We start from the raw sequence: 27,569 nt of genomic DNA, 5'->3' as shown, positions 1-27,569 counted from the left end.
ATAAGCCACACATCACACCGGTAAATGCCAAATGACACCTCGCTTGGTGTAAGGAGTGTAAACATTGGATGATTGAACAATGGAAACACGTTGTGTGGAGTGATAAATCGCAGTACACAATGTGCCAATGCGATGGCAGGGTGTGGGTATGGCGAATGCCCGGTGAACGCCATCTGTCAGCATGTGTAGTGAGAAAGTAAAATTAGGAGGTAGTGGTGTTATGGTGTGGTCATTTTTCATGGAGGGGGCTTGCACCCCTTGTTGTTTTGCATGGCACTATTGCAGCACAGGCCTACATTGATGTTTTAAGCACCTTCTTGCTTCCCACTGTTGAAGAGCAATTTGGGGTTGATGATTGCATCTTTAAACCTGATTGAGCAGCTGTTCATAATGCACAGCCTGTGGTGGAGTGGTTACATGAAAATAACATCCCTGTAATGGACTGGTCTACACAAAGTCCTGAACTGAATCCTATAAAACACCTTTGGGATGTTTTGGAATGCTGACTTTGTGCCAGGCCTCACCATTGACATCAATACCTCTCCTCACTGCAGCACTCTGTGAAGAATGGGCTGCCATTCCCCAAGAAGCTTTCCAGCATGTGATTGAACGTATGCCTGAGAGAGCGAAAGCTGTCATCAAGGCTAAGGGTGGGCCAACACCATATGAATTCCAGCATTACTGATTGAGGGTGCCACGAACCTGTAAGTCATTTTCAGCTAGGTGTCCAGATACTTTTAATCATGTAGTGTATGTAATTAAGAATTTTTGTAATTGCTGTGAAAAATCAAAAATGCTCTTTGTTGTCAAATGGCTGTAAAAACTAATGTATAGAAATAGTGGAAAATGAGTTTGACTTAATAAATGTTTAACTTTGTCATGCTTTGTGTAAATGTGAACCAAAGCTGCTACATTTCATGCACAATGCTTAAGAAAGAAAAATAAAATACATTTATCTATAAGTGCATGTAAAAAAATGTGAACCTCATAATACTTCTAAAATTTTCAGGAATCTATTCATGCTATCTGAATCCGATGTTACCTTTGACATGCCACAGAAGTAATTCCTCAGGGAACTGGTGTCATATGTGCGATCATGGCCTGTGTGTGTCAACAGAAGTTATCATATTGTAGACACAATGAAGTCCTTGGACTACTGAGTTCAAAGTAAGAAGGGTATTGATTTGGAAAAGCATCATTACTACTATGAATATAGTAAGAAAGTTCTGTTAGAAAGTAAATAATTTACAAGTAAAGAAGACCAGCCACCAAACAGCTAATGTTTTCTCTCTCTTTTGTGTTTGCCTGTCAACGATCCAATGCTTCTGCTGTTTGGTGAACAAGTTTATTCATTAGTGATTATTACTATGTATATTTAGTCATTATATATGTCATATAACGTCTCTGTTAACTAGAAATATTACATGGTTCATTTCAGGTAGTTTGGACATGATCCTCTTACTACCAAGCAATGAAAAACTGTAATGCTACTTTCACATTATATAATTTTAATTACTACAAGAAGTTTAACAATTATACTTTTCCAAATGACTTGGCAATTTATTTTGGAGATGCATGTTTTATACATTAAAGAAATACTTGAGCTCCCACACCTGTATGAAGATAAAGTATCTGCTGTACCGGTACATAAATTCACATTTACATGCACAATGCAGACTTTTGTTGTAAACATAGAAATATTTTAAAAGACGGAATACAGTGTTAGTAGCTGACAGTATAAGGTTTCAGAGTACACAAAGAAGAATGAGAATAAAACAAGACATGGAAATTATAAATACATTTTGCTTTGTAAGTTAGCCTAACTGAAATAGTTTAGAGATTTTCCTTTAAGTCAATTTTGTGAGATATTTATCATTTTTGCATAAACATGTAGCTCGATGTGGCCTTTGGTACATTTTATCAAAAATGTGTACATGTAGCAAATATGTTCTATCCAAAAGGTTATTCATTGTTTGACTTTTGTCATTCTTTCCAACTTAGGGAAGTTTCAATAATGAGTCCACCACCAAAGCAGTTCTGGTCTTCCTTCTGCCACCTAAATTCCTACTTATACAGTAAGGTGTCATGAAACGACAGGACCATCCTTCATGATGACACCTCCTCCTCCCCCTCCTCCTCCATCACTGAACTGCTACACCCCTTTACTCCATATATCAAACTGTCCAGAGCTAGATGCCCGCCATCAAATCATTTCCTTTGGCACTGATCTCCTGAGGCCAGTTGTTTCACAAAGCATGATTTTTAGATGGCAGTTGCTTACCATTCTAAAGATATACTCATTTTATTTTATTCTTTATTAATATTGACAGTTATAATTTTTTCATATCTTAAGTACTTCTGAACTATACTACTTAACTGACCTCAAAAATTTCATTTCTGCAGGCTGTTATTACTTTTTATTCTACGCAGACATATGGTATTTCGTGAGAGTTCTGGAATAACCTAATTCTTTCAAAACCTCAGATTTTTTTCCCTTATTTCTTCCCTGAGGACAACTTATGTATTTTTTGCATCTATCTGTTGCATTGTCATTGTTAATTTTACTGCTGAAGTGAGGAGCATGGTGGAAGGAGAAATTACATATAAAAATTACAGATATTCATATAATAATCATTATGTGGAAGAACTAAACAGAAAAACTGAATGAAACAAAGAATCACCTTCAAACAATGAATACCAGCAACACTTAACAAGGTTGTCAATCTTGATAAAAGAAACAGAAACAGCTATTAAACAAATTAAAAGTAGAAAAGATGCAGGAAGAGGGGAAAATCTCTAGAACAAGTGAAAGGGCTAGATAAAGGAAGAAGGAGTGAATGAACTAATGCAACAACATTTCTGCCGAGACACTGGCATGAAAATTTCACAAAAATGGAGAAGGTACCAAAACTAAAAAAATATTGCAAATACACAATTATATGTCTGATATCTCATGCAGCTACATTCTGTGAAGTATCATATGCTTGTGATATTCAATCGGAACAGTTTGAATAATAGAGAGTGCTTCAGAAGACGGTATGAATAAATGGAAGTATAATAGGTGAAGGAGATAATAGCTAATACATTACATTAAGATAAATTCATTGTACTACAATTATTGTAAGAGTTGTCAGAAAAGAGGAAATAAGGTGAATGTTGAGCTTGCAGCGAAGAATCTGCTCCTAGGACAGAATTTATGAAGATGAATAATTAAAATAGAATAATTAAAATATGATCTTAGTCCAGCTCAGCTGTTGCTAATAATTCTTATTACTTTAATGCTTGTCTACCAACAATGAAATGCAGCTTCAGTTTTTTCATCCAAAAATCATTGGCAGAAAAAGTTGCTTCTGAACTGCTGATTTTTACCTTCCTCTTTTACTGCCTAACATCTTTCATCATTCTATGGAACCATCGGCATTTATATAAAATATTAAAGTGTCGCCTATAAGTCTTTTCTCTATTTTTGCATATTGCTTTACACTTGACTTTTTTTTTTAAATTTTATTCGCTAGTAAATTAAGTTTTTGACATCTTTATACAGGGTTGAAATATGGCACATCAAATAAAATTGCCTTCAAATGCCTTTTAAAATTGAGAACTGCGAAGCAGATTTTTATGATTGTCATTTGGTGCCTACCATTGCAGATGTCCCCAGTGCATGGGTCCATTTTTAATCCTGTTTCAGTTACGCAACATACATAGTTTGTATTCTATAACGATAATGGTTGATGTATTATAAATAGTTTGATACTTGTCTCAAATGTACTACATATAGCATTATATTAAACATTTCTAAACATGTTCATAATCGACAATTCATTGTTAACGGGCCACAATCCATTGATTTCACTAATGTTCTTTCTGCCATTGAAAATATGGTGTTTACACTTTTTCTCTTCTGTTGGCTTCAGGATTCCTTATTAAGAGCTCAGCAGGAAACACTTCGTCCCTGGTCTCCCCATTTTCAAAGGAAGAGACTAGCTAGTCATGAGGCAATTGGTCCATTAGTCTCCGCACTGAAATAAGCTGACATGCAACTACATCAGACATCCATTTGTGTTGTGTTGGTCTGCATTAAATTTCTCATTTTAGTGGCCTAACGGAGCATAAAAATATTTGGTATTTGGGGACACCACTTACGCAATCCACAATTTGCTACTTCATCATGATATTTGTGGACTACAATATTCGTTGTTTTGTCTGTTAGGCCCTCATCTCTATAACTAACTGCCTAGTAGCAGTGCCGGGCTGGAAGTATAGTGAACAGGGCTGTAGTGATGGAGACTAAGGCAGGACCCCACTGCTGACCTGCAGTAGCCGGTACGGGTGCGGGCCGGGGAACTCCTCCTGCATGACGGCCGAGTACTGGGTGGTGCTGAACACAGGCGGCAGGTCATTCACATCATTCACGTGGATCACCACCCTCGTCGACTGCTCGTTCAGGCTGTCCGATGCCACCAGCGTCAAGTCATACTACGGGAAACGTTAGCCAACACATGCAAACGAAAAACAAATAAAACAAAACAAACAAAATAGTGCTATTTAATGTAGTGCATCATGGCATGCATGCAGCAGGATATTACTCTTTTGGACATGCAGGTCCAAACGGAAGGGTTCCAACAGCAACCCAGAACGCTTGCATATGTGGCTAAAAAATAAACAAAGAAACGAATTCACGGAAAGAAAACTCCAAAACAGCAGGGATGGGGGCAACGACACAATGCAAGAATGTGGACATAGAGAATGTGGACATGGCAACGCGCACTGTCACAGCAGGAACTTCTGCAGTAATACAAATACTTGTAAGATTTGCGTTATCTCGCCGAGAATTAAACGCACTAGTTGTCACTTTTTCCTTAAGTTGTATAAGACCATAAGCCACTGATTCATCATGATCACACTTATTTCAAAGAATGATTCTGCTATAAGGTGGCAGATAATAACATAGATCACGATACCCATTAAATCTTTATGGGTTCATTTTATAACAATATCCGAGTGGTGATAGTTTCAAGTTAAAGGCCATTCATATAATGTAAAAATACATGTAGTTTGCTTATTTGAAAAGCGACATACTGCTTTCATGAGACCTTTCCTTAAATGTATCTTACGTCGCTATGAGTTACAAAATGTTTATACGCATACTAGGTTAAAAGAAAACGTTCACAATTAACTAGACGTTTATTTTGTTGCAATACAGGCGCAAAATTGTGCAGCATTACGGATCACGGTGTGATTTAAGTTGGAATTTCATATAGTAGCAGCACAGTACACAGTGTTTCCATTTCAACGACGATGAAAAGTTTCCGTTTTATATTAACATTGCTCATCGAATTCACTGTTTCCTCAGTCGTGGGAGCATATCATACGAAAGACCAAGTTTGGTCCTACAAGGAAAATGAACCACTAAACAAATAAAGAGTAGCAAACATTCCGAGCTTTGTTAAGTGCAAATGTACCATTGTGATGAGCCTCCGTAGAATGAACTTTCAGAGTGTATTTTTGTTCCTGAAGTTGATTTTAATTTAGCGTTCAGCGTACGAAACAACGGATTGTTTTAGGGCAAACAGCTTGAACTGAAACTGTTCCTTTCGTCGGTCCTGTTCGCCGTAGGAAACATGCCTTCCATAACGATATTATAACACAGACGATTTTTATGAAAATTTTCTGTTTTACCGCATATCCAGTGCTGTGTTTGCTGAGGTATGTTCTCCCTTAAACTTTCTGTATCCTCAGAAGTATAAAAAGGCTGCATTTTATGTGGGTTAAAACGCATAAAAATCACCAGCAAAAGCAAGTGATGACTTTCGATTTCGTCTATATCTAGAGCATTTGTAATTGTTATTTTGGTATCCTTTTCAGGTGTCATGGCAGCCAGTCTCAAAGCCTTTCGGGAACGTGACAAGAATAACGACCTGTACAATTTTATTGACATCGTTCCATATGCGAATGTTAAGAGCCGCTTAAACAACTAACAGTCTTACTTGGTCAGATATTACAATACATTTCGCGTAGGCATTGCTTTCATTCTTACACAGCGACGTGATAATTTTGTTTGTTCACTTGCGTATTCCGTGTTAAGGAGGTTAAGACGAAGTGTGGATTTTTATCAGAGTTTCGAAATGAAACGAAAAGAGTGGTTGATAGTATTTACAAAAAAAAAAAAAAAGAACTTGCTTACGGCAGTTGTTGCCATATGACATCAACTTCGTTGCATCCTTATTGCAGCTATTATGAGCGACGAGAACTGTGCTAAGAATCAGTATCGTCTTTTATAACTCTTGCGCTTTGAGGCTCAACAGTGCACGATGCTCGTCCGTCAAACTTTCATGCTCATGAGCCAGTCCCGACACTGTGGGCAGCACCTCGCATCACCTATGTACTAGAGTTGTGGCGATTCGTGAATGAGTCGTTCATTTGAACGACTCTAAATAAAGAATCGTAAGAATCGATTCGTGATACGGACGAATCGTCGTTCAAAAGAATCGTAAGAACGATTGCGTGTTTCCGAGTCGTGACGATTCCAAGTTCCAACGATTCATCGATTCTTAGTACGCTATGCTTCGAAGGCAACTTCCGAATCATGCCGAGTCGTGCCGAATGATAACGACAGCCAGATGGCAGTCAAGTGGAGGATGCGTGTGAACAAAGGAAGCAATTTTGAACCACCTTTCGCAAAAATCGACTCCTCTTTCCTGGCATACTGAAATAAAACAATAGATGCAATCAAATCAAAAGAGACCATTCATCAATTAAGGCATTACACATATAAATCGCGAATCACACTTGTAACGTCATATGCATGTTTACTCATAAATAAACTATTTCTGGTATATCTTATAATGACACAGTTCGATTCTAACCCCATTGACAATTTCAGACATGTCCTGCCATCTGTGAGTAAGATGTAGAAGTCTTTGCATTCCGTAAGAATAGTGCCATCGCAGATTAGAATGAATCGTGAGAGAATCGTGAACGAATCGTAGGAATCGATTCGCAGTGTGTGATTGAATCGTAGGAATCGAATCGGGAAAAAGAATCGTGTTGCCCAACTCTACTATGTACCGTGTTCATTATTAACTGGTAAACTACATAAATTCACATTGCTGCCACCCGCAGAGACAAAGAAGTTTGCGAGACTGTCATTGCCTGTCGAAGTGTTTTTGTATTGTCTATCTGAGCGGATGATTAAATGATTAATCACAGTAACTGCACTTATATTAAAATGAATTATGCAATACTAGACACGATTACAAATGTTTTTTAAATGTTTTGAGTGTCGTTTTTCTTCTACTCGTTGCGTTCTATTGCACAGCCTATTTAATTTCATATTCCTTGCTTCAGATACATTCCGCATTTGAAAATGACTATCTCTATAGAATGCATTCACGAATCTGTTACTTCCGTGTCAATCTTTATGCCAGAGCAGCTGATCGGTACGAGTCGCGCACGCCCTTGAGTTGGCAATACTGAAAGACAAACAATGAATCATTGCCCCTCCCCTCGTCCAGTAATCCCGCAGTTGCTGTGCTAACTCCTCAGTTCCTGAGGTAAGCGGCGGCCGACTTTACTTAGCTCACAACAGAACTGACCAACGTCAATGTATTTTTGCTTATTACTGAGCACGAAAACTACACTCTTAAGAAGATCTAAAGTTTAATTTACGTTTTTGGTTTCGGCTGCTGGTTGCTAGATGCATAATTTTATAAAATACGGCCGAGAACGGCGGGCCGCACGAACGCTCGATTCGGGGTGCTTGGGGCCCCCCTGGCGGAGTTTGACAGGCACTAGTGTAGCACAATCGATACGATATTTGCAGTGCCTGTCTTATTCCAAATTACGATGCAATGTTTCTTTGGACACGAATCAGCTGTATGATGAATGGCGACAATGAAAGTTTGTACCGGACCGGGACTCTAACCTAGATTTCTTGCTTATTGCGAGCGGTCACCTTACTCTTAGGCTATCCTAACAATACTCACAGCCAGACCCAAACATCCATATTTCGTCTACCACGTGTCTACAGTCTGTACTTGCACATCCATTATGTATATTCCCATACAGGCGAGACATTTTACGTGAAAGTCCCTTGCCTGGCGTCGGTGAATAAATCCAGTATTGCAGTGCCTATGTTATGCTGAACTGCGATGCAATGCTCTTCAAAGATCAGGAACTGAGGCGACTACAGTCGTTATCAAATAAATGAAACATATTTGGAATTGCGAATATGGAGAACCATCAGCTGCATAATGCTATGATTAGAGTGAAAATTTGTGCTGGACCAGGACTCGAAGCAGTATTTCCCACTTTTATCGCGAGCGGTCACCTTACTATTAGCCATCCGAGCAGGACTCAGCCAGATACAAACTTTCATATGTCGTCAAACTTACATAATAGATGTACGAGTACAGGTTGTAGACACATGGTTGATGACATATGGAGGTTTGGATCTGGCCGTCAGTCTTGCTAATGGTAAGTCGATCGCTCACGATAAGCAAGAAATGGCTGCGAGTGCTGTCCAGCACAAATTTTCATTGTCGTCTTTCCGTTATACAACTAGTGGTCAATCCATGTTTACAACTGCAAATACGTTTCATGCACTGGTATAACAGGTCCCTTCCACGAATTCTGTCTGGTTTTCTGTAGTAAATTTATCGCATGTGATTACAGTATGTTGGAAAACTCGAAGAACATCGTGTGTTGTGAGGTCCACCCAAATGAAAGTAGTGCAACTATGTCCCTGCAAACTGTCACAAAAATTTATCGACGCAAACATCTGTTGCTAGGATCATGACCAAAGACTGGTATCAGTAGTGAAGTGTGCTGACAATTTAGTGAACTTGAGTCGCTTTATAGGCTTGCTGCGAGTTGTCTCTCATTGTGTGACTGCCTGAATATATCTGGATTTATTCAGCTTATAATTTTCCGCGATAGTAATCTATAGGAGCTTATTTGAGCGCTGCACATTCCGACTGAAGTGAGAGAGCTGTAAAATAGAATTTTCATTGTGCCCCTGCTGTGACACGCGGGATGCGAAGTCCACGTGCGGTATGCAGGAATAAACGAGAAGAGACGAGGCAAGGCAAGAGAAGCGAGAGCGCCGAGTGTTGGACCTGGAGGACGCGCTTGGGCAGGTTGCGGTCATCCTCCTCAGTGATCTGCGTGCGGTAGGTCGGCCGCTCGAACGCTGGCGGGTTGTCGTTCACGTCCTTCACGTGGATCACCACCGTCGTGTAGTTCTCCTTCAGGTTGTCCGACGCCGCCAGCCGCAGCTCGTACTGTTATCAGAGGGCAGGGCATGGTACAGCGCTGAGGCACACACAACTCTCACTGACAAATGGATCACAGGACTTCAGTAGGCGCTGCACACAGTTGCTGACCTTACCAGCAAAGTCTGAAGCCAAGCTAGTTTCTCAGTGAGATAATTCCCTGTCTCAACATTTATATATTCACAAATGATGCAAAGCACACAGAAACCGGCAACTCCTGGAAACAAAAAGGAACTTCCACAGAAATGAGCATATTGTCAGCACTGCAAAGCTGCACAAAGCTACCTCTTGTAAAACTAGATTCGCTGCAATTGGCTCTTGCCATCGATACTTAACATACAGTTGAAATTTTGAGAGCAGAGTGGCAGCTAGTGGCATAGCAGAGAGAACCAGACGAAGCAGCTGGGAAAGCCAATTTAGTTGAGATGTATAGCTGTGTCACTTACCAGACCAATTGGGATGAAGTCATCTACGAAGGCAGGTCAAAACAAGTGTTTGTCCTTATTTATAGACTCTAAGACAAAGAAGCGACGTACCGTGAAGAAATAATCCTAATGGGGCAGAAATCGGTAGATGTGATGCAAATGTACAATTAAAGAAAAACTGGATTATTTATTCAAGAGAAAGAGCTTCACAAATTGAGCAGGTCAATAATATGTCGGTCTACCTCTGACTCTTATGTAACCTGTTATTCGGCTTGGCATTGATTGACAGAGTCGTTGACTGTCCTGCTGAGCCAAATTCTGTCTGACTGGCACTTTAGATCGTCAAAATCCCGAGCTGTCTGGAGGGCCCTGCCATAACGCTCCAAACGTTCTCAATTCTACGACGCGTTTTGTTGCCCTTCAAGGCAAGCCATCTTAGGCTAACATTTCATCAAGATAACGCTCGCCTGCACATGGCGAGGGTTTCTACAGCTTGTCTTTGTGTTTGCCAAATCCTATCTTGGTCGGCAAGGCCGCCGGATCTCTCCTCAATTGACAATATTTGGAGCATCATGGGCAGGGCTCTCCAACCAGCTCTGGATCTTGACGATCTAACGCGACAATTGGACAGAATTTGGCACGATATCACTCAGGAGAGGAGAACATCCAGCAATTCTGTCAATCAAAGCCAGAGGTGGAACAGGCGTTACTGACTTTCTCAATTTGTGAAGCTATTTCTTTGAATAAATCATTCAATATATCAGAAAATGTAATCGTTTGTTGTCTGTCCATGTAGATCACATCTACCGATTTCCATTCCGTTCGCATCACTCAACGAGAGGGGTAGTTCAGTGATTAGCACATTGGACTCGCATTCGGGAGGACGACGGTTCAAACACGCGTCCAGCCATCCTGATTTAGGTTTTCTATAATTTCCCTAAATCGATCAAGGCGAATGGCTGGATGGTTCCTTCGAAAGGGCACGGCCACTTCCTCCCTCCATCCTTCCCTAATCATAGCTTGTTGTCTGTCTCTAATGACCTCGATGTCGACGGGACGTTAAACAATAATCTCTTTCTCAGATAATTCCTTCGGCGTGCATCATTTTTTTGTCTTGGGATGTGTAATTTAGCAACAATTTGTTAGCACAGTTTCCTCACTCAAAAAGTTCAAATGAGGTGTACTGACCAACGATGACTGACATTTGCTCCTATACGTTAAAAGGCCGTCACCTATTCCGAACTACAATCGGCTTTTTCTGGAGGTATCTGACGTGTGAGATTAGCGAATACTGTACGCAGAAGGGGTCTAGAAAGTGGTAAGTGCACAGGGCGACCAGCCACGTACGCACATACCGTCCACCTCTCGTCCCAGAAGCTTAGCAACGAGAGGAATACATTTATACATATTAACGTTCTGTTGCAATCGACACGATTTCAGCACAGAGAGAGAGAGAGAGAGAGAGAGAGAGAGAGAGAGAGAGAGAGATGGGGGGGGGGGGGTGCGTGTTCGGACTGGACAAAAAGGGGACAGGAAGTCAGCCGTGGCTTTTCCAAACAAACCAAGCCAGCGTCCATCTTAAGCGATTTAGGAAAACCACAGAAAACATAAATTTCCATGGACGTATGAGGATCTGAACGCGAACTCTTCCGAATGCAAGTCAAGTGCCTCAGCCAGACGCCACTTCACTTCATCGTTTGCAGTAAGCAACCCAAATGGTATGAGGGCTGCCTATCAACGAAGAACCGTTCTCCTGACGTGTTAAGTCTCGTTGTAGCTGGCAAAGTGACAGCAGAAGTGGTCCGATTTGGTGAAAAGGTAAAACCCACTATCACCAATACAAAAATATTCTTGAAAAGACCATCTCTGGACGATTCAGTTCCCGTTGGAAGGGTGGTATAAATTTAGGTAGATGCATAGAGCTTCGTGTCGTTTTAGGTGAAATGGAGGCTGTGCCAGTCTATTAGAGTTGTGGCGATTCATGAATGAGTCGTTCATTTGAATGACTCTAAATAAAGAATCGAATCGTGATACGGACGAATCGTCGTTCAAAAGAATTGTAAGAACGACTGCGTATTTCCGAGTCGTGACGATTCCAAGTTCCAACGATTCATCGATTCTTAGTACGCTATGCTTCCGAAGGCAACTGAATGATTACGACCGCCAGGTGGCAGTCAAGTGGAGGATGCATGTGAACAAATGAAGCTCGGAACGAACAAACGAAGTTCGTGGGCCGTAATATTACTCGTGAAAACCAAGCTGACACTTGGCGGTGGCTGACGGGAATGAGCGTAAAGGCATTTCCCATTTACTATCGCTACCATCAGCCACCGCGCCGACGTCAGCTTAGTTTGCGCGAGTAATACACGAACTAGTGATGACGGAAACGATATACAGCGAGCACACAGCTCCCAATACACACGATTAAAATCAAGAAATCCACGTATGATGAATAAATAGGTACCTCTTATTTGTTGCAGATGCAATGCAAAACACACACGCCTTCTTTACACACGAGCAATAGCACTTGGATTATGTATTATATTTCGCGTATCTCGAAAACGGCCCTAACGGTTTGGATGAAATTTTGTATTTAGACTGGTTTTTGCTTTTTGAGTTCACCTACATAGTTCCATACTATTTCTGGCCTATCTTACCACGACACAGTTCGATTCTAACCCCGTTGACAATTTCAGACATGTCCTGCCATCTGTGAGTAAGATGTAGAACTTTTTGCATTCCATAAGAATCGTGCCATCGCTAACTAGAATGAATCGTGAACGAATCGTAGGAATCGATTCGCAATGTAAGATTGAATCGTAGGAATCGAATCGGGAAAAAGAATTGTGTTGCCCAACTCTACAGTCTATAGAGGTGTTATCTTTGATTCTTACGTATGCCCAGGTGTCAGTGGAAATTGTGTGGTTTCCACTCTGTAAGATGATGAACGAACGCACAGGGTTTGTCTCGTGGGTGAATATCTTCAACACACAGTAATACAACGAACTGGGAGGGGTCAGATTGATTTCCAGATGGAACTCCATAGAGTATATTTAGCTTGCTGTCGGAAGGCATATTCCCGTTTGCAACCGTGCTCCCCTATGTTTAAAATGGATACGGCTTTGCAAGAACAGTGGCATCTGTTTTCAATGGAGATTACAGACGGCATACCTATCAGCTTCACAGATCGCTGTATTGCTGCTTGGTGTATTCGTCCTTTGAATAGGCGTTATTTGTTTTATATCCAACTGACATATATATTTCGCATTCTTCAAAAATCCATTAAAATGTAATATTATTCTTTTTTAGGAACTGTGTTTGCTGCTTTATTTATGTAGTTTCGTGTGTTCTATACTATCTCTAAGTTCCATTGTGTGGAGCACAATTTCTTGAGTTATTGTTATTTCTGTGCTGTTCTCGGAGCATGGAAACTTAATACACGAGTGAAAAACGACACCCGTGTCCAATTGCCTTACGGTACCGCCTCTAGTGGCCCGGTGTAGCGGACTCACAGCATGTTAGGAGAATAATACGTCAGGCACGTGCAATAATCCACAAATTCCATTCCGTAGCTGCTGGGCTTTTCGATAGCCCACAGCTTTCACGCAACACCACCTCGAATCATGGCAAATTTAAAAACTTATAGAATGAGATATATCGTATATTTATCAACATGTTGTCTTCCCTCAAGCAAAATTTTCTAAAGTTCAAATTTCATAAGTTAATTGAGCAATACTTCATAGTGATGCTTCACCCAGGAAATGGAAACTGTGTTTGTCATAAGTAATAGTCAGTCTGTACGATAAATAACAGGTGGTTATAATTAAACTTCCCCTATTTAACACGTTATAACACAGAAACTAATTACCGTACAAGTACCAAACTTGGTAGCACCAATGGCAAGGACATTGGGAAGAGAAATAATGCAGAATCAGTTCAATTGAGACACTTTTAACTAGCTGCTACGGTACATCATACCATTACATAACAGTCCCATTACTGCTACAAAAGGGATTCAATATGGCGCTCATCAGTATCCACAAGAGTCTGAAAGCGCAGGATTGCATTCTGCACGGCAGAACGAAACATGTCCATAGGCATGCTGCCACGCTTCAGATGCACGAGTGTGAATGTGCCCCTGGTAAACCCTGTCCTTCAGGTAGCGTCACAAACAGAAATCACAGGGGGTGAGATCAGGGAATCGTGGCGGCCAAGAATCTGGAATCGATCGGTTCATAATTGGATCGTTTCCAAATGTGTTTCAGAGAAGCAGGTGGACTTCAAGAGCAATGTGCGGAGAGCCCCACCTTGCATGAAAACTGTCGAGTTCAATGCGTCTCTCTCCTGTAGAGCGCGTATGACATGCTGGCGAAGCATATCGCAGTAACGCTGGCCAGTCACACTGCGCGTCCATGGTCCTTCAGCGCCCACCTGTTCAAAAAAGAACGGGCAAATGATGAACGTAGCCGTGAAGCCACACCATACGGAGGAACTTCATGCACAGTGACTGGAGATGAAGATCCCCACACTCGACAATTCTGTTTGTTCACCTCATCCGTCAGAGAAAAATGAGCTGCCCCCATAGGATGGTCAAAGGCCAGCCGTCGTCAACTTCAATCCTTGCGAGAAAGCGTGGAGAAAAGTCAACACGTCGCTGTGCATCCCGTGAATGCAAGCTGCTGTACCATATGGATCCCGTGAGGATACCATCTGAGAACGGTCCAAAGCACCTTCAGTACAGTAGACCCCGGGATGTTCAACTGTCGTGACACAGAGCACGCACTTCCAGACGGTCGGGAATTGCGCGCAGCGTTGTCTGCCATAGTAACAGCGTTCTCATCAACCACCTGTGGTGCAACCGGTAGTCAGCCTTGTCCGGGAGTGACGCCCAGATCTCTAGTTGATTCGAACTTCTTCATCATGCTCCGCACAGGAGGTGGAGAAAGGGGACCCTTCCGCTATCCTTTCAGCCAGCGATATTCTCGAAGTGCAGCTGCAGCATCACTGTTGTTTTAATAATAGAGCTTCACCAATAATGCCCTGCACCTTTTGTCCAAGGCCGTGCTGAGACTTCAATAAATTCACTGCGACTGGTCAGGTGTGTGAGACTAGGAATCATAAATGCAGATGTATAACGTACTATTGCTCCCAATCCAAGTAGTAGTGAAATGGTTCTGAGCTCTATGGGACTTAACATCTGAGCTCATCAGTACCATAGAACTCAGAACTACTTAAAGCTAACCAACCTAAGGACAGCACACACATCCATGCCCGAGGCAGGATTCGAACCTGCGATCGTAGACTGAAGCGCCTAGAACCGCTCGGCCACACCGGCCGACAGTAGTGAAATAATAATAATAAACAGATACTGTAGTGGCAGTATCTTAGTGGTTAAAGCGCTGGACATACTCGGGAGCGGGGCGCAGATTGAAATCATTGTGTGACCATCCTGATCCACGTTTCCCTTGGCTTCTCTTTATTGTTTCTGTCGAATGCAAAGATAGTGCCCTTGAAAAGTGCATGGCTCACTTTGTCCCCACTCTTGTCCATTTCAAGCTATTAGTCCATCTCTTATCAGCTCGTCGTCGACGTGACAATGAACGCCAACTAACTTCCATAAGGAAGCCTCTCGCATAATATAGGTACAGTGGAGGCTCGATTATCCGGGCCTCAGCTATAAGGATTCGCGATTAGCCCGACCGTCAACCGCGAGTAAATATTTTTGTTGCCTATTCCACGGGTGTACGATGTTTCTATCCGCCTGCGCTTAGCGCCATTTCTGCTCCGCGCACTTCGTTATCGTTTGGGTTAGACAGCTGCCAAATGATGTGCCACTGCGCCGTGTTGTGTGTATGCTTAAAAATGTCAAAGCGCAGGAGAGTGACGTTATTGCGTTCAGAAAAATAAACGTTACTGATTCATTAAAAAAAAGGAGAAACTGGACGTAAGCTAGCCAATAAGTATAGTGTGGTTACTTTTGTAATAAGCGATATTAAGAGGAATACCGTTTCAATTTTGAAGTACACGTGCCAACTTGATAGTGAAGACGGGAGTAGACATCGAAAAGTGATGGAGAAACCGAAAAAAGAACTTTTGGATGAAGCTTTGTATTGTTGGTTCTTACAAAAACTATCAACTGACAGCCGATATCTGGTCCTTTTCTCTGGAAAAGGCAATGAAGTTAAAAAAAAGAAAGGTGGCGATGAATCGTCCGTGGCATGTAACGGATGATTATACAGATTTAAATCTAGTCATCTAATTCGTGAATTGCAAATACAAGGTCAAAAAATGTCGGCTGCTGTAGATGGAGCGAATTTTTTTAAAGATGCTATTAAAAAAAACAGGGCGAAAATGACGATGACTTGTACGTTGTCTACAGCGCTGATGAAACCAGGTTAAATGGATCTCATAACCGTCAAAATCTTTAACTTTACGGCGAGAGTGTTTAGCTCCATGATATAAAATTGGTAAAGAGCGAGTAACAACATTAGTTTGTGCAAAAGCTAATCAGTTTTTGTTGTTTTGAATAAACGCCTTACTTTATCTATTAAATCACCCCTAGAAAGACAACCAAATGATGACGTGCCTAAATGACAATCATACGTGGGCGACGTCGGTTATCTTTGTAGAGTCAGCTGTACAAAAATCGTTTTTGTTGTTTCAAACATTCAGTTATCCAGATTTTCGAGTATCCGAATGACTTATGGCAACAATTGGTCCGGTTAATCGAGTCTCCACCGTAAAACGCCTTCGCGGAGATGTGATAAGGTAACTGTTCTATAGCTGCCTCCCAACATGCCCCCGCCCCGCAGAGCATACAAAATGTAACAGCGACTCTTATATTTGATAGAAACTGTGAAACGAAAAGGCCATGTAGTTCATGGACGTTAAAAAATATTTTTTTGATTCTTCTATTCGTTAGCAAATACCAATTTTTTGGCTGTCTAGCAAAGCGATTAAGTAGAAACATCACTGTAACAGGATAAGCCAGGAGCCGGCCGCGGTGGCCGTACGGTTCTAGGCGCTCATTCCGGAACCGCGTGACTGCTACGGTCGCAGGCTCGAATCCTGCCTCGGGCATGGGTGTGCGTGATGTCCTTAGGTTAGTTAGGTTTAAGTAGTTCTAAGTTCTAGGGGACTGATGTTAAGTCCCATAGTGATCAGAGCCATTTGAACCATTTTTGATAAGTCAGGAGAGATGGTCTCAACATGGCAGTCAGCTTAGAACTATAGACGGGATGTGACAAAAAACGCATAGCGTTTGGACTTAAATCAGTAGGTTTTGCTCTCGTATTTCTTTACCTGTTATGACCATGGAGAAAGCGGATGGAAGCGTGTGTTAATAAAGGTATAATGTGGCATCCAATTCGAGAACGCAGTTTTTCAAACGCTATAAAAGTCTCGCCATTGCAGTTATTTTTAATACACCTCAACAAGACCAGCGCTGATGTCCAGCAGGTTTTTTCCTCTTCATTAATGAAAGACATCATAGCCTTAGAATTTATGAGCTTCTGAGTATAAAAGTGTTTTAGCGCGGGCGGTAAAGCTGCCGAAACGTTGTGGAAGCTTCGCAGAGTCATACGAGCTCACCATCGAACTAAATTGGAGCCTCAATTAGAAACAACCGCGGGCAGCACAATACCAGAGAGCTGTGTGAGTGTGTGTGTGTGTGTCTGTGTCTGTGTGTGTGTGTGTGTGTGTGTGTGTGTGTGACTATGGTTTGTCCAATAACAGCAAACAGGTATGTCAACAACGCTTGTAAGCTAGCAGGTAATTTTGTGCGAAAGCATCAATGTAGCGGTCAGTTTGGTTCACTCATCCATTCCCGTGAATATCTTGTTTCATATACGTAAGCTGTATGGACATTAATACTAGCCCGAAATTACAGGCTACCGCTAGCAAATGAATGTGGAATTAACCAGATTTCAGGATTTCTGTTAAATGCATAAAAGTAGTGTCTTTTTCTTTGCAGCTTCTCTTGTTCGGAAACTCATTTATAAAACCATAGGTATTGTATTATTTAATTGCGACTTTATTTGTGGAATAAAATCCATAATATTTGTAAATGGAATCGTTGATTGCAGCGAAAGCAGATACCTCGAGAGTAATAGATGTTTCTTCGCTTTGTCACTGTTTTGTTCTAAGCGTTTTTAGTGATTCGAAAGAAAATTCTACACATTGTCCCTTCAACATTAAACTGACATTGTTAATTCCTCATTTGCCCAGAAACAGATTCCGATTTTACTGTTGCCCTACAGGAAGAGATGATGATGCAACAGTCAGGACAAAAAAATGTATGATGAAAAAATTCCCATCGGAATGTTTGATTTGTGTTGGCTGTGGGGCAGCAGGGTTTGATCGCCTGTCATATCAAAGGACAGAGGTTCATTATCACCTCACTGAACATGAATGGAAATACTAAAGGAACATAATATATCTGAAACAAATTATTTTCTCGCACTTCTGCACTCCCACACTGAGTAAGATCATCGTATTAGCTGCTAGACATACTACTCATATCTCAAGTCTATTGATTGTGTTCCCGTGGTTAAGTATTCTGTCTTTTTGATGTTCAACTTCAGTCCTCATTAGCTGTATTCTGTTAATTTTAGAATTGTATAGGAGATATCTTCATCGGTCCCAGTCACCACCCGGTCATTTGCGAATGAATGCGTGTACACACAGTGGTCTTCTAACTGAAGTCCCATTTTACTGCCTTTGTTTTTACAAGTCTGTAAGGCGATTTTTAGATAAACTTTGAACAAAGCTGGAGGTAAAAAAAACAGCCTTGTTCCAATCCCTTACGTGTTTTAAGCGATTTAGAGACGACAGATCCCACCCTTAATCTTCCGTGCATATCTTCTTATGTACTTATAATGGGTATTATGATATGCAATGCATATTCCGGATAAAAACTAGTCAGGTCAGTATGTGTTCTTTATTTCCACTCATTTAAGCCTAAATGGCTAAATGTTCATCGTTGATCATCCAGTACTGCACTAAACAGTATATCAACAGTGATTAACGTTTTCTGTAATCACTGACAAATATTTTAAGTAGTTGCATAATCTATAACATCTCAACAGCACAAGTTTCCTTTCATAAATTAGTTTCTAACAACGAATGTTAGTTTTAAAAGAAACATAATTTTTATAGTACAATAATCATCAGCGAGTGTTGGAAATAGGCCTAGTACAACTAATCCACATTGCTGTCCTGGGTCAGATCCAAGCGGAGGTGGTCTGTCTTTGTCTTCCTCCGATTCATTACGAAATATCCACTGTATATGCACCATGCTGGTGTCTGTTGATTGATTTTGCGCGCTGTGTGTAGTGTCATTATGAATCTTGAATGAACGGACGGAAGGGAGACGGAGATCATCAGTGCTGATCAATAGCCAATGGTCTTAATGTCATCATCTGACAGATGAATCTCTATCTACAATGTCAGTTCCCTCAACTGATGACACACACACACACACACACACACACACACACACGGGACTGAAGACGGTTTGACCCAGGATGTGCGTGAAAAGTCTGGTGAACACCGCTAGTTCTACTCACCAAGTAGACGAAAATTTCCCTAACCAACAACATTTGAATAGTCTTTAACTCCTGGGTGAGTGTCGCTGCACTAGAGTACGACTTGTTTACAAAGACAGATAAAGCAATACAGTGGTTACAAATATAGTAATTGGAGGAAGAAATATTGTCGTTCCCTTGAGGATACCATGATACTACAAAGGGAAACTGCTAATGCAGTTATCTTCAGAACATTTCACGCAATGTTCTTGCTCTAAAATCATTCCAACTCTTTGTCTTCTATGGGGGTACTCGAAAATACGATTCAACAGCGTGACGAGATCGACCAGTCCTTTTCCTGCTCTGTCTACCCTTCATTGTTTAGGAAACGCCACGATAAACAGTTTTAACGCTGCCTTCGTAGCTCCAGTGCCCCGTCGGGAGCAAAGTATTATTTCATTATGGAGCTGTCAATAAAAAGTGGCAGGAGCGGTGACTTTTGTTTCGGAGCAGCGGAAATGCAATTAATTTGAGTTTAGCCAACAAAAAACTGCGCTGGTTATGCGACTGAAAAAACAAATGCAGAGTCGCCTCGCTGGCGGGGAAAAAGTGACACCGTATTTCAACAGTCCTATCAGAAATTTTAGTCTTTGTGGACATAGCGTGACTGCTGCTTTTACGTTACAGCAGCTTAATAATAACACTCCGTCTTCAGTTATTACAACTTATTTTTATTCCGATTTGTGACGAATTTAAAGACGTAACTTCAATATCAAGAACTGCACGTTGCTTTTCATCCTACGTCTGTAATTTACATGTGATAGTTACCCATTTAAGGAAACTGTTATTTTAGATCTCTCTCTCTCCCTCCCTTTCTCTCTCTCTCTCTCTCTCTCTCTCTCTCTCTCACACACACACACACACACACACACACACAAACACAAACACAAACACACACACACACACACACACACACACACACACACACACACACACACACACATACACACACATTTTGATATTTCTGGCTTTAGTAGCCATCATATCTAGTTACCAGATTCTTTCTTCAGATTAGTAGAGTTATGTATATGACGCAATCAGTAGTGTGAGGTCCAGTAGCGGATGGTGCCTTTCTCGTGGGAAAAGGCGCCAGAATTGTAGTCTGTCAATGTGAGTGGCTGATATGTTCGGAGGCTGCACGCCAAAATGGTAATTTTCCTTCATTAATATTTTAATAACGGTACTTTTAACTTACTTAACATTCTGGAATAAGTAAGTCTAAACAGCAAGCTATCGCCTACTTGTTTCGAAGGTCAGAACTGTATTCATAACTAAAAACAAGAGCTAAAAGAAAAGGCAGTCGAAGCTCTTCGGGTGTATTCGGAGCTCCGCCAAGACTGGGCTCCCAAGCGAAGTAGCGGTTCTATCTATGACATCGGAAAGGCAGTCATGTGGGACAGACGTGTGTCTAGTGCAGTCGGTCAGATCTTAATTTTGTGTAAGAATAATGAGTATAGAACAGTTAAGAATCCGTAACAAAAAATCAAGTACTGGTGTCGCAAGACAAAGTTTGTAAAATTTATATTTTAATATGTTCAAGAGGTTTGACTTGTCAAAGGCAGTCAAAATTCTCATGTTTTGCTAAAATAAATACGAGTGGCATTCCTGAAAAAGAAGTGAACGAACTACTTCATTACATTACATCAGTTTCTCGTTAATGGTTTATTACAGCCTCAAGACAACGGATCTGCGACTTGCGTGCTGCTGTCTGCGCAGAGGACATCTTTAGCAAATTGCAGGTTTGCCAAATCATTAGAATATATGATTTTCACCCAGCGCGGCGAAAGCAACTAGGCACCTCGCGTGTAACGTATTCCCAGAACGAATGGGATCTTTAACACATCATCTGTGGTAACGTAGGACCAATAAACTGGGGCGACACAAGTTATGGGATACCTCCTAATATCGTGTCGGACCTCCTCCTGCCAGGCCAAGTGCAGCAACTCGACGTGACATGGACTCAACAAGTCATTGGAAGTCAGCTGCAAAAATACTGAACCATGCAGCCCGCCGTCCATACTTGCGAAAGTGTTACCGATGCAGGATTTTGTGCACGAACTGACTTATCGACTATGTCCCATAGATGTTCGATAGGATTCATATACTGCGCGATCTGGGTGTCCAAATCATTCGCTCGAAATGTTCAGAGAGTTCTTCAAACCGATCGCGAACAGCTGTGGTCCAGTGACATGGTGCATTGCCGTCCATAAAAATTCTATTAATGAATGGCTGCAAATGGCCCCCAAGTAGCCGAACATAGCCATTTCCAGTTAATAATCGGTTTAGTTGGACCAGAGGACCCAGACCATTCCATGCAAACAAAGCCCACATCATTATAAAGCCACCAGCTTGCACAGTGCCTTGTTGACTACCTGGGTCCATGGCTTCGTGGGGTCTGCACCACACTCGAACCCTACCATCATCTCTTACCAACTGAAATCGGGACTCATATGTCCAGTTCATGGTTTTCCAGTTGCCTCGAATCCAACAGATATGGTCACGAACCCATGAGAGGGGTTACATTTCGCAGCACTGTCCTAAAGGATACGTTCATTGTGCGGCTCACATTGGTTTCTGGGGTTATTTCACGCAGTGTTGCTTGTCTGTTAGCACTGACAACTCTACGCAAACGCCGATGTTCTTGGTCCTTCAGTGAAGGCCGTCGGCTAATGCGTTGTCCATGGTGAGAGGTAATGTTTTAAATTGAGTATTCTTGGCACACTCTTGACACTGTGGATCTAGGAATACTGAATTCTCCAACGATTTATGAAATGGAATGTACTATGCGTTTACTTCAACTAGTATTTCTCGTTCAGAGTCTGTTAATTCTTGTCGTGCGGTCATAATCACGTAGGAAACCTCTTCACAAGAATCAGCTGAGCACAAATGACAGCTCCGCCAAAGCACTGCCCCTTTAAATCGTGTCTACACGATACTACCGTCATCTGTACATGTGAATATCGCTATCCTACGACTTTTGTCGCCTCAGTGTATTTCTCGGTATGATTAATGGAGATTCTGGGTTTTTACCTGAGTTGAAGGTGCATTTTGGACACATTACTGAGCATCGTCAACTCGGCTCGAAACATGGAAGTACACTGGAAAACTTGTGTTCTATATAAGCGCGTGTTTACAGGGTGATCCATTGATAGTTACCGGGCCAAATATCTCACGAAATAAGCATCAAACGAAAAAACTACAAAGAACGAAACTCGTCTAGCTTGAAGGGGGAAACCAGATGGCACTATGGTTGGCGCGCTAGATGGCGCTGCCATAGGTCAAACGGATATCAACTGCGTTTTTTAAAAATAGGAACCCCCATTTTTATTACATATTCGTGTAGTACGTAAAGAGATACGAATGTTTTAGTTGGACCACTTTTTTCGCTTTGTGACAGATGGCGCTGTAATAGTCACAAACGTATAAGTACGTAGTATCACGTAACATTCCGCCAGTGCGGACGGTATTTGCTTCGTGACACATTACCCGTGTTAAAATGGACCGTTTACTAATTGCGGAAAAGGTCGATATCGTGTTGATGTATGGCTATTGTGATCAAAATGCCCAACGGGCGTGTGCTATGTTTGCTGCTCGGTATCCTGGACGACATCATCCAAGTGTCCGGACCGTTCGCCGGATAGTTACGTTATTTAAGGAAACAGCAAGTGTTTAGCCACATGTGAAGCGTCAACCAAGACCTGCAACAAATGATGATGCCCAAGTAGGTGTTTTAGCTGCTGTCGCGGCTAATCCGCACATCAGTAGCACATAAAATGCGCGACAATCGGGAATCTCAAAAACGTCGGTGTTGAGAATGCTGCATCGACATCGATTGCACCCGTACCATATTTCTATGCACCAGAAATTGTATGGCGATGACTTTGAACGTCGTGTACAGTTCTGCCACTGGGTACAAGAGAAATTACGGGACGATGACAGATTTTTTGCACGCGTCATTCACCAACAGCGGTAACGTAAACCGGCATAATATGAACTATTGGGCAACGGGAAATCCACGATGGCTGCGACAAGTGGAACATCAGTGACCTTGTCGCGTTAATGTATGGTGCGGCATTATGGGAGGAAGGATAATTGGCCCCCATTTTATCGATGGCAACCTAAATGGTGCAATGTATGCTGATTACCTACGTAATGTTCTACCGATGTTACTACGAGATGTTTCACTGCATGACGGAATGACGATGTACTTCCAACATGATGGATGTGCGGCACATAGCTCGCGTGCGGTTGAAGAGGCATTGAATAACATATTTCATGACAGGTGGATTGGTCGTCGAAGCACCATACCATGGCCCGCACGTTCACCGGATCTGACGTAACCGCACTTCTTTCTGTGGGGAAAGTTGAAGGATAATTGCTATCGTGATCCATCGACAACGCATGACAACATGCGTCAGCGCATTGTCAATGTATGTGCGAACATTGCGGAAGGCGTACTGCTAGCTGTTGAGAGGAGTGTCGTTACACGTATTGCCAAATGCATTGAGGTTGACGGACATTATTTTGAGCATTTATTGCATTAATGTGGTATTTACAGGTAATCAAGCTGTAACAGCATGCGTTCTCAGAAATGATAAGTTCACAAAGGTACCTGTATCACATTGGAACAACCGAAATATAATGTTCAAACGTACCTACGTTCTGCATTTTAATTTAAAAAACCTACCTGTTACCAACAGTTCGTCTAAATTTGTGAGCCATATGTTTGTGACTATTACAGTGCCATCTATCACAAAGCGAAAAAAGTGGTCCAACTAAAACATTCATATTTGTTTATGTACTACACGAATATGTAACAAGAATGGGGGATCCTATTTTAAAAAACGCAGTTGATACCCGTTTGACCTATGGCAGCGCCATCTAGCGGGCCAATCATAGCACCATCTGCTTTCACCCTTCAAGCTAGACGAGTTTCATTCTTTGTAGTTTTTTCGTTTGATGCTTATTTCGTGAGATATTTGGCCCGGTCACTATCAATGGACCACCCTGTATATGCAAGAGGACAGTAACGCTTCTGGATGTAAATAAAACAGCTTTCAGCCGTCTAGTTTCCAAACTAATTTTATTTGGCTATCAGTTTCTGCGATTTACTACACAATCTTCAGGCCCCTGACCGACGCGTAGGAAGATTCCACCTCGGTTCTGGTCGAAACAGGTGCCAGAAATGATGGTATTAGCAGATTTCTGCTTGCTATAGCGATCATTTCAACCATCCTCTGCCGAAACTGGTAGCCAAATGAAATAAGTTTGGAAACTAGACGGCTGAAAGGTGTTTCATTTGACATCCTGTATCGAACAGCCGAGTCCCGCAACCATCTCTGAAAAGATGGACGTACAGAGACTGTAACGTTTCTATCTGCCTTATAGAAGATCCGGAAGGGAGGTGTTACACGTCTCAAAACATTCTAATAATTTATTTTTTAATAAATTTCAGTTTTGATCTTTCTCAAAGATTACAAATACATTACCATTTAATAAACATAAAGCCATGCAAGAATACATTGCAATTCAGGTGCGTAAAATCACATCATCCAAGTAGCGGCTATTCTTCTCGAAGTATTGTTCGAGGCGAGAGGAAAACTCGTTCGTACTCCTTTCAAGCCTAACAAGGGGAGATTTCAAGTAGCCCCATTGAAATAATCGAACGGAGAAAGATCTGGAGATCGAGGAGGCCATTCCACGTCGCTACGCAAAGAAACGAGACGACCTGGAAAATGTTCCTTTAGAAAAGCCATGGGTGGTCATGGGGTACGGGGAGGAGCTTCATCCTATTGAAACCAAACATTATCGAGGACACTTTGATATTTTTTCACTTCTGGAATAAGTGCTCTCAACATCGTGAGACAAAACACAGTCGCAGTGCGTCCATTTTCTCGGAAAAAGTAGGGTCCAATGATGCGCAATCGGGCTATTCCACACCGGCAGCTATTTTCTCGCTAAGTAGGAGCCTCTCGTGGAGTTCCCGCCCATTATTTTCCGACCATTACGGGCGATTTTGTTTGTTCACAGCATCCGATAAGTGAAAACGAGCGTCATCACTCATTATCAGAGTACAGTCATTTTCCAATATTTCCAGCACCCTTTCTGCAAACATCTGCCACCGTACATAGTTATGTTTCTTCAGTTGTTGAACCACCATGGTATTAAAAGAATGAAAGTGGACGTCAAGGAGAAAATGTTGGGAACTGACCTGTCTGAAATGCGCAAATAGCGAGCCTGTCGTACCGCTGAACGCCGAGGGCGGCCTCCACAGTTTGTCGAAATCCCTAGACATTTCTGCTGTTCTAACTGTCTGAATACCTCCCCGAGCTGTTCCAGGTCTTACCGTTCCTCTCGTTATGGAGTTGTTAAGCCGCTGGGGGAGATAGGGCAGCACCGCGTCGAACAACACTGAACTGACTGCGAAATCTTCGTTGCGTTTGCACTGCCGACTGACCAGTTACAACAAATGTGTCGTAAACAAAGATGCGTGTTTTCAGGTGACCAAGGTACCATAGCTACCGAAATGGCAACTAAGAATGTACACTGAAGAGCCACAGAAACTGGTACACCTGCCTAATACCGTGTAGGATCCCCACGGGCGAGCAGAAGCGCCGCAACACGACGTGACCTCAACTCGACTAATGTCTGGAGGGTTCAAAAATGGCTTTGAGCACTATGGGACTTAACATCTTAGGTCATAAGTCCCCTAGAACTTAGAACTACTTAAACCTAACTAACCTAAGGACATCACACACATCCATGCCCGAGGCAGGATTCGAACCTGCGACCGTAGCAGTCCCGCGGTTCCGGACTGCAGCGCCTAGAACCGCACGGCCACCGCGGCGGCTGTCTGGAGGGAATTGTCACCATGAACCTTGCAGGGCTGTTCATAACCGTAAGAGTACGACGGGGTAGAGATCTCTTCTGAATAGCACGTCGCATGGCATTCCAAATGTGCTCAATAATGTACATGTCTGGGGAGTTTGGTGGCCAACGGAAGTTTTTAAACTCTGAAGAGTGTTCCTGGAGCCACTCTGTGCAATTCTGGACGTTTGGAGTGTCGCGCAATACACAATGGACATGAATGGACACAGGTGATCAGACAGGATGCTTACGTACGTGTCTCCTGTCAGAGTCGTATCTAGCCGTATCAGCGGTCCTATATTACTCGAACTGCACATGCCCCACACCATCATAGAGCCTCCATCAGCTTGAACAGTCCCCTGCTGACATGCAGGATCCATGGGTTCATGAGGCTGTCTCCAAACCCGTATACGTCCATCCGCTCGATACAATCTGAAATGTGATTCGTCCGATCAGGCAACATGTTTCCAGTCATCAACAGTCCAGTGTCGGCGTTGACGGGCCCAGGCGAGGCGTAAACCTTTGTGTTGTGCAGTGATCAAGGGTACACGAGTGGGCCTTCGGTTCCGAAAGCCCATATCGGTGATGTTTCGTTGAATGGTTAGGACGTTGACACTTGCTGAAGGCCCAGCATTGAAATCTGCAGAAATTTGCGGAAGGGTTGCACTTCTATCACGTTGAACGACTCTCTTCAGTCGTCGTTGATCCCGTTGTTACAGGATCTTTTTCCGGCCGCAGCGATCTCGGAGATTTGATGTTTTACAGATTTCCCGCCTATTTGTATATCTCTGTATTTGAATACGTATGCCTATACCAGTTTATTTGGCGCTTCAGTGTATATCAAACATTGCATAGGCGCTAGTTGCCCCATCACTTGAGTTGTGGCGGACTGTAAAACGTTAACACCTCCCTGTCGGACTCTGTGTTAAACTCTAAGAAACATTTTTGTTATCAGGCCTAATAGAGAGTTTATACATATACAAAAAATGTTTGGATGTCAAGCCCAAAAGACCAGTTTCATTGCGCACAGTGCTCCTTTATGAAAATCAAAAGTGCATTTACACTCGTATTTCAATAGTGCGCATAAATAATACAAGTATTGTGGATGACAGAGATATTTCTCACGTGATTGAAATTTAGACTACTTCTTGCACGAAATTTACTTGTAAAATGACAGTCTTATTGTATCGGTATTTGCTAGGTGAGAAACGTACGTGAAAATACTGTTTAAATCGACATGTTGGCTCTGATGAAGGAGTTATAATTTGAAAAAGCCGAAAGCTGATAGGTAACTGAAACTGAAATGGCACTTGGTAGGCCGTTTAGGTTAACAGGTTGACGGTTCAGAATAACTCACCAACTGCTACATTGTTCTGGTATATTATTTTGACCAACATCCACAATTTTCATCAGTAGTGCGT

The 27,569-nt window shown here is 42.1% G+C and overlaps 1 protein-coding gene across 1 annotated transcript in view; it reads right to left on the bottom strand.

Annotated features, from left to right (window-relative positions):
* The window catches only part of LOC124799096 (neural-cadherin-like), a 242,938-nt gene extending 230,166 nt beyond the window's left edge, over nt 1-12,772 (bottom strand). The window contains exons 1-6 of the mRNA XM_047262635.1: nt 12,655-12,772; nt 11,919-12,068; nt 11,399-11,525; nt 10,941-11,074; nt 9,389-9,489; nt 9,117-9,281 (exon numbers count right to left, since the gene is read on the bottom strand). Coding sequence (XP_047118591.1) covers nt 9,117-9,281; nt 9,389-9,489; nt 10,941-11,074; nt 11,399-11,525; nt 11,919-12,068; nt 12,655-12,772 — 795 coding nt within the window. The remainder of the gene's footprint in view (nt 1-9,116; nt 9,282-9,388; nt 9,490-10,940; nt 11,075-11,398; nt 11,526-11,918; nt 12,069-12,654) is intronic.
* Between the last annotated feature and the right edge of the window lie 14,797 nt (nt 12,773-27,569).

Source organism: Schistocerca piceifrons, chromosome 5 (genome assembly GCF_021461385.2).
Source record: "Schistocerca piceifrons isolate TAMUIC-IGC-003096 chromosome 5, iqSchPice1.1, whole genome shotgun sequence".
Lineage (NCBI taxonomy): Eukaryota > Metazoa > Arthropoda > Insecta > Orthoptera > Acrididae > Schistocerca > Schistocerca piceifrons.
The sequence above is the reverse complement of the archived record's forward strand: the minus strand, read 5'-3'. Positions and strand labels throughout refer to the sequence as shown.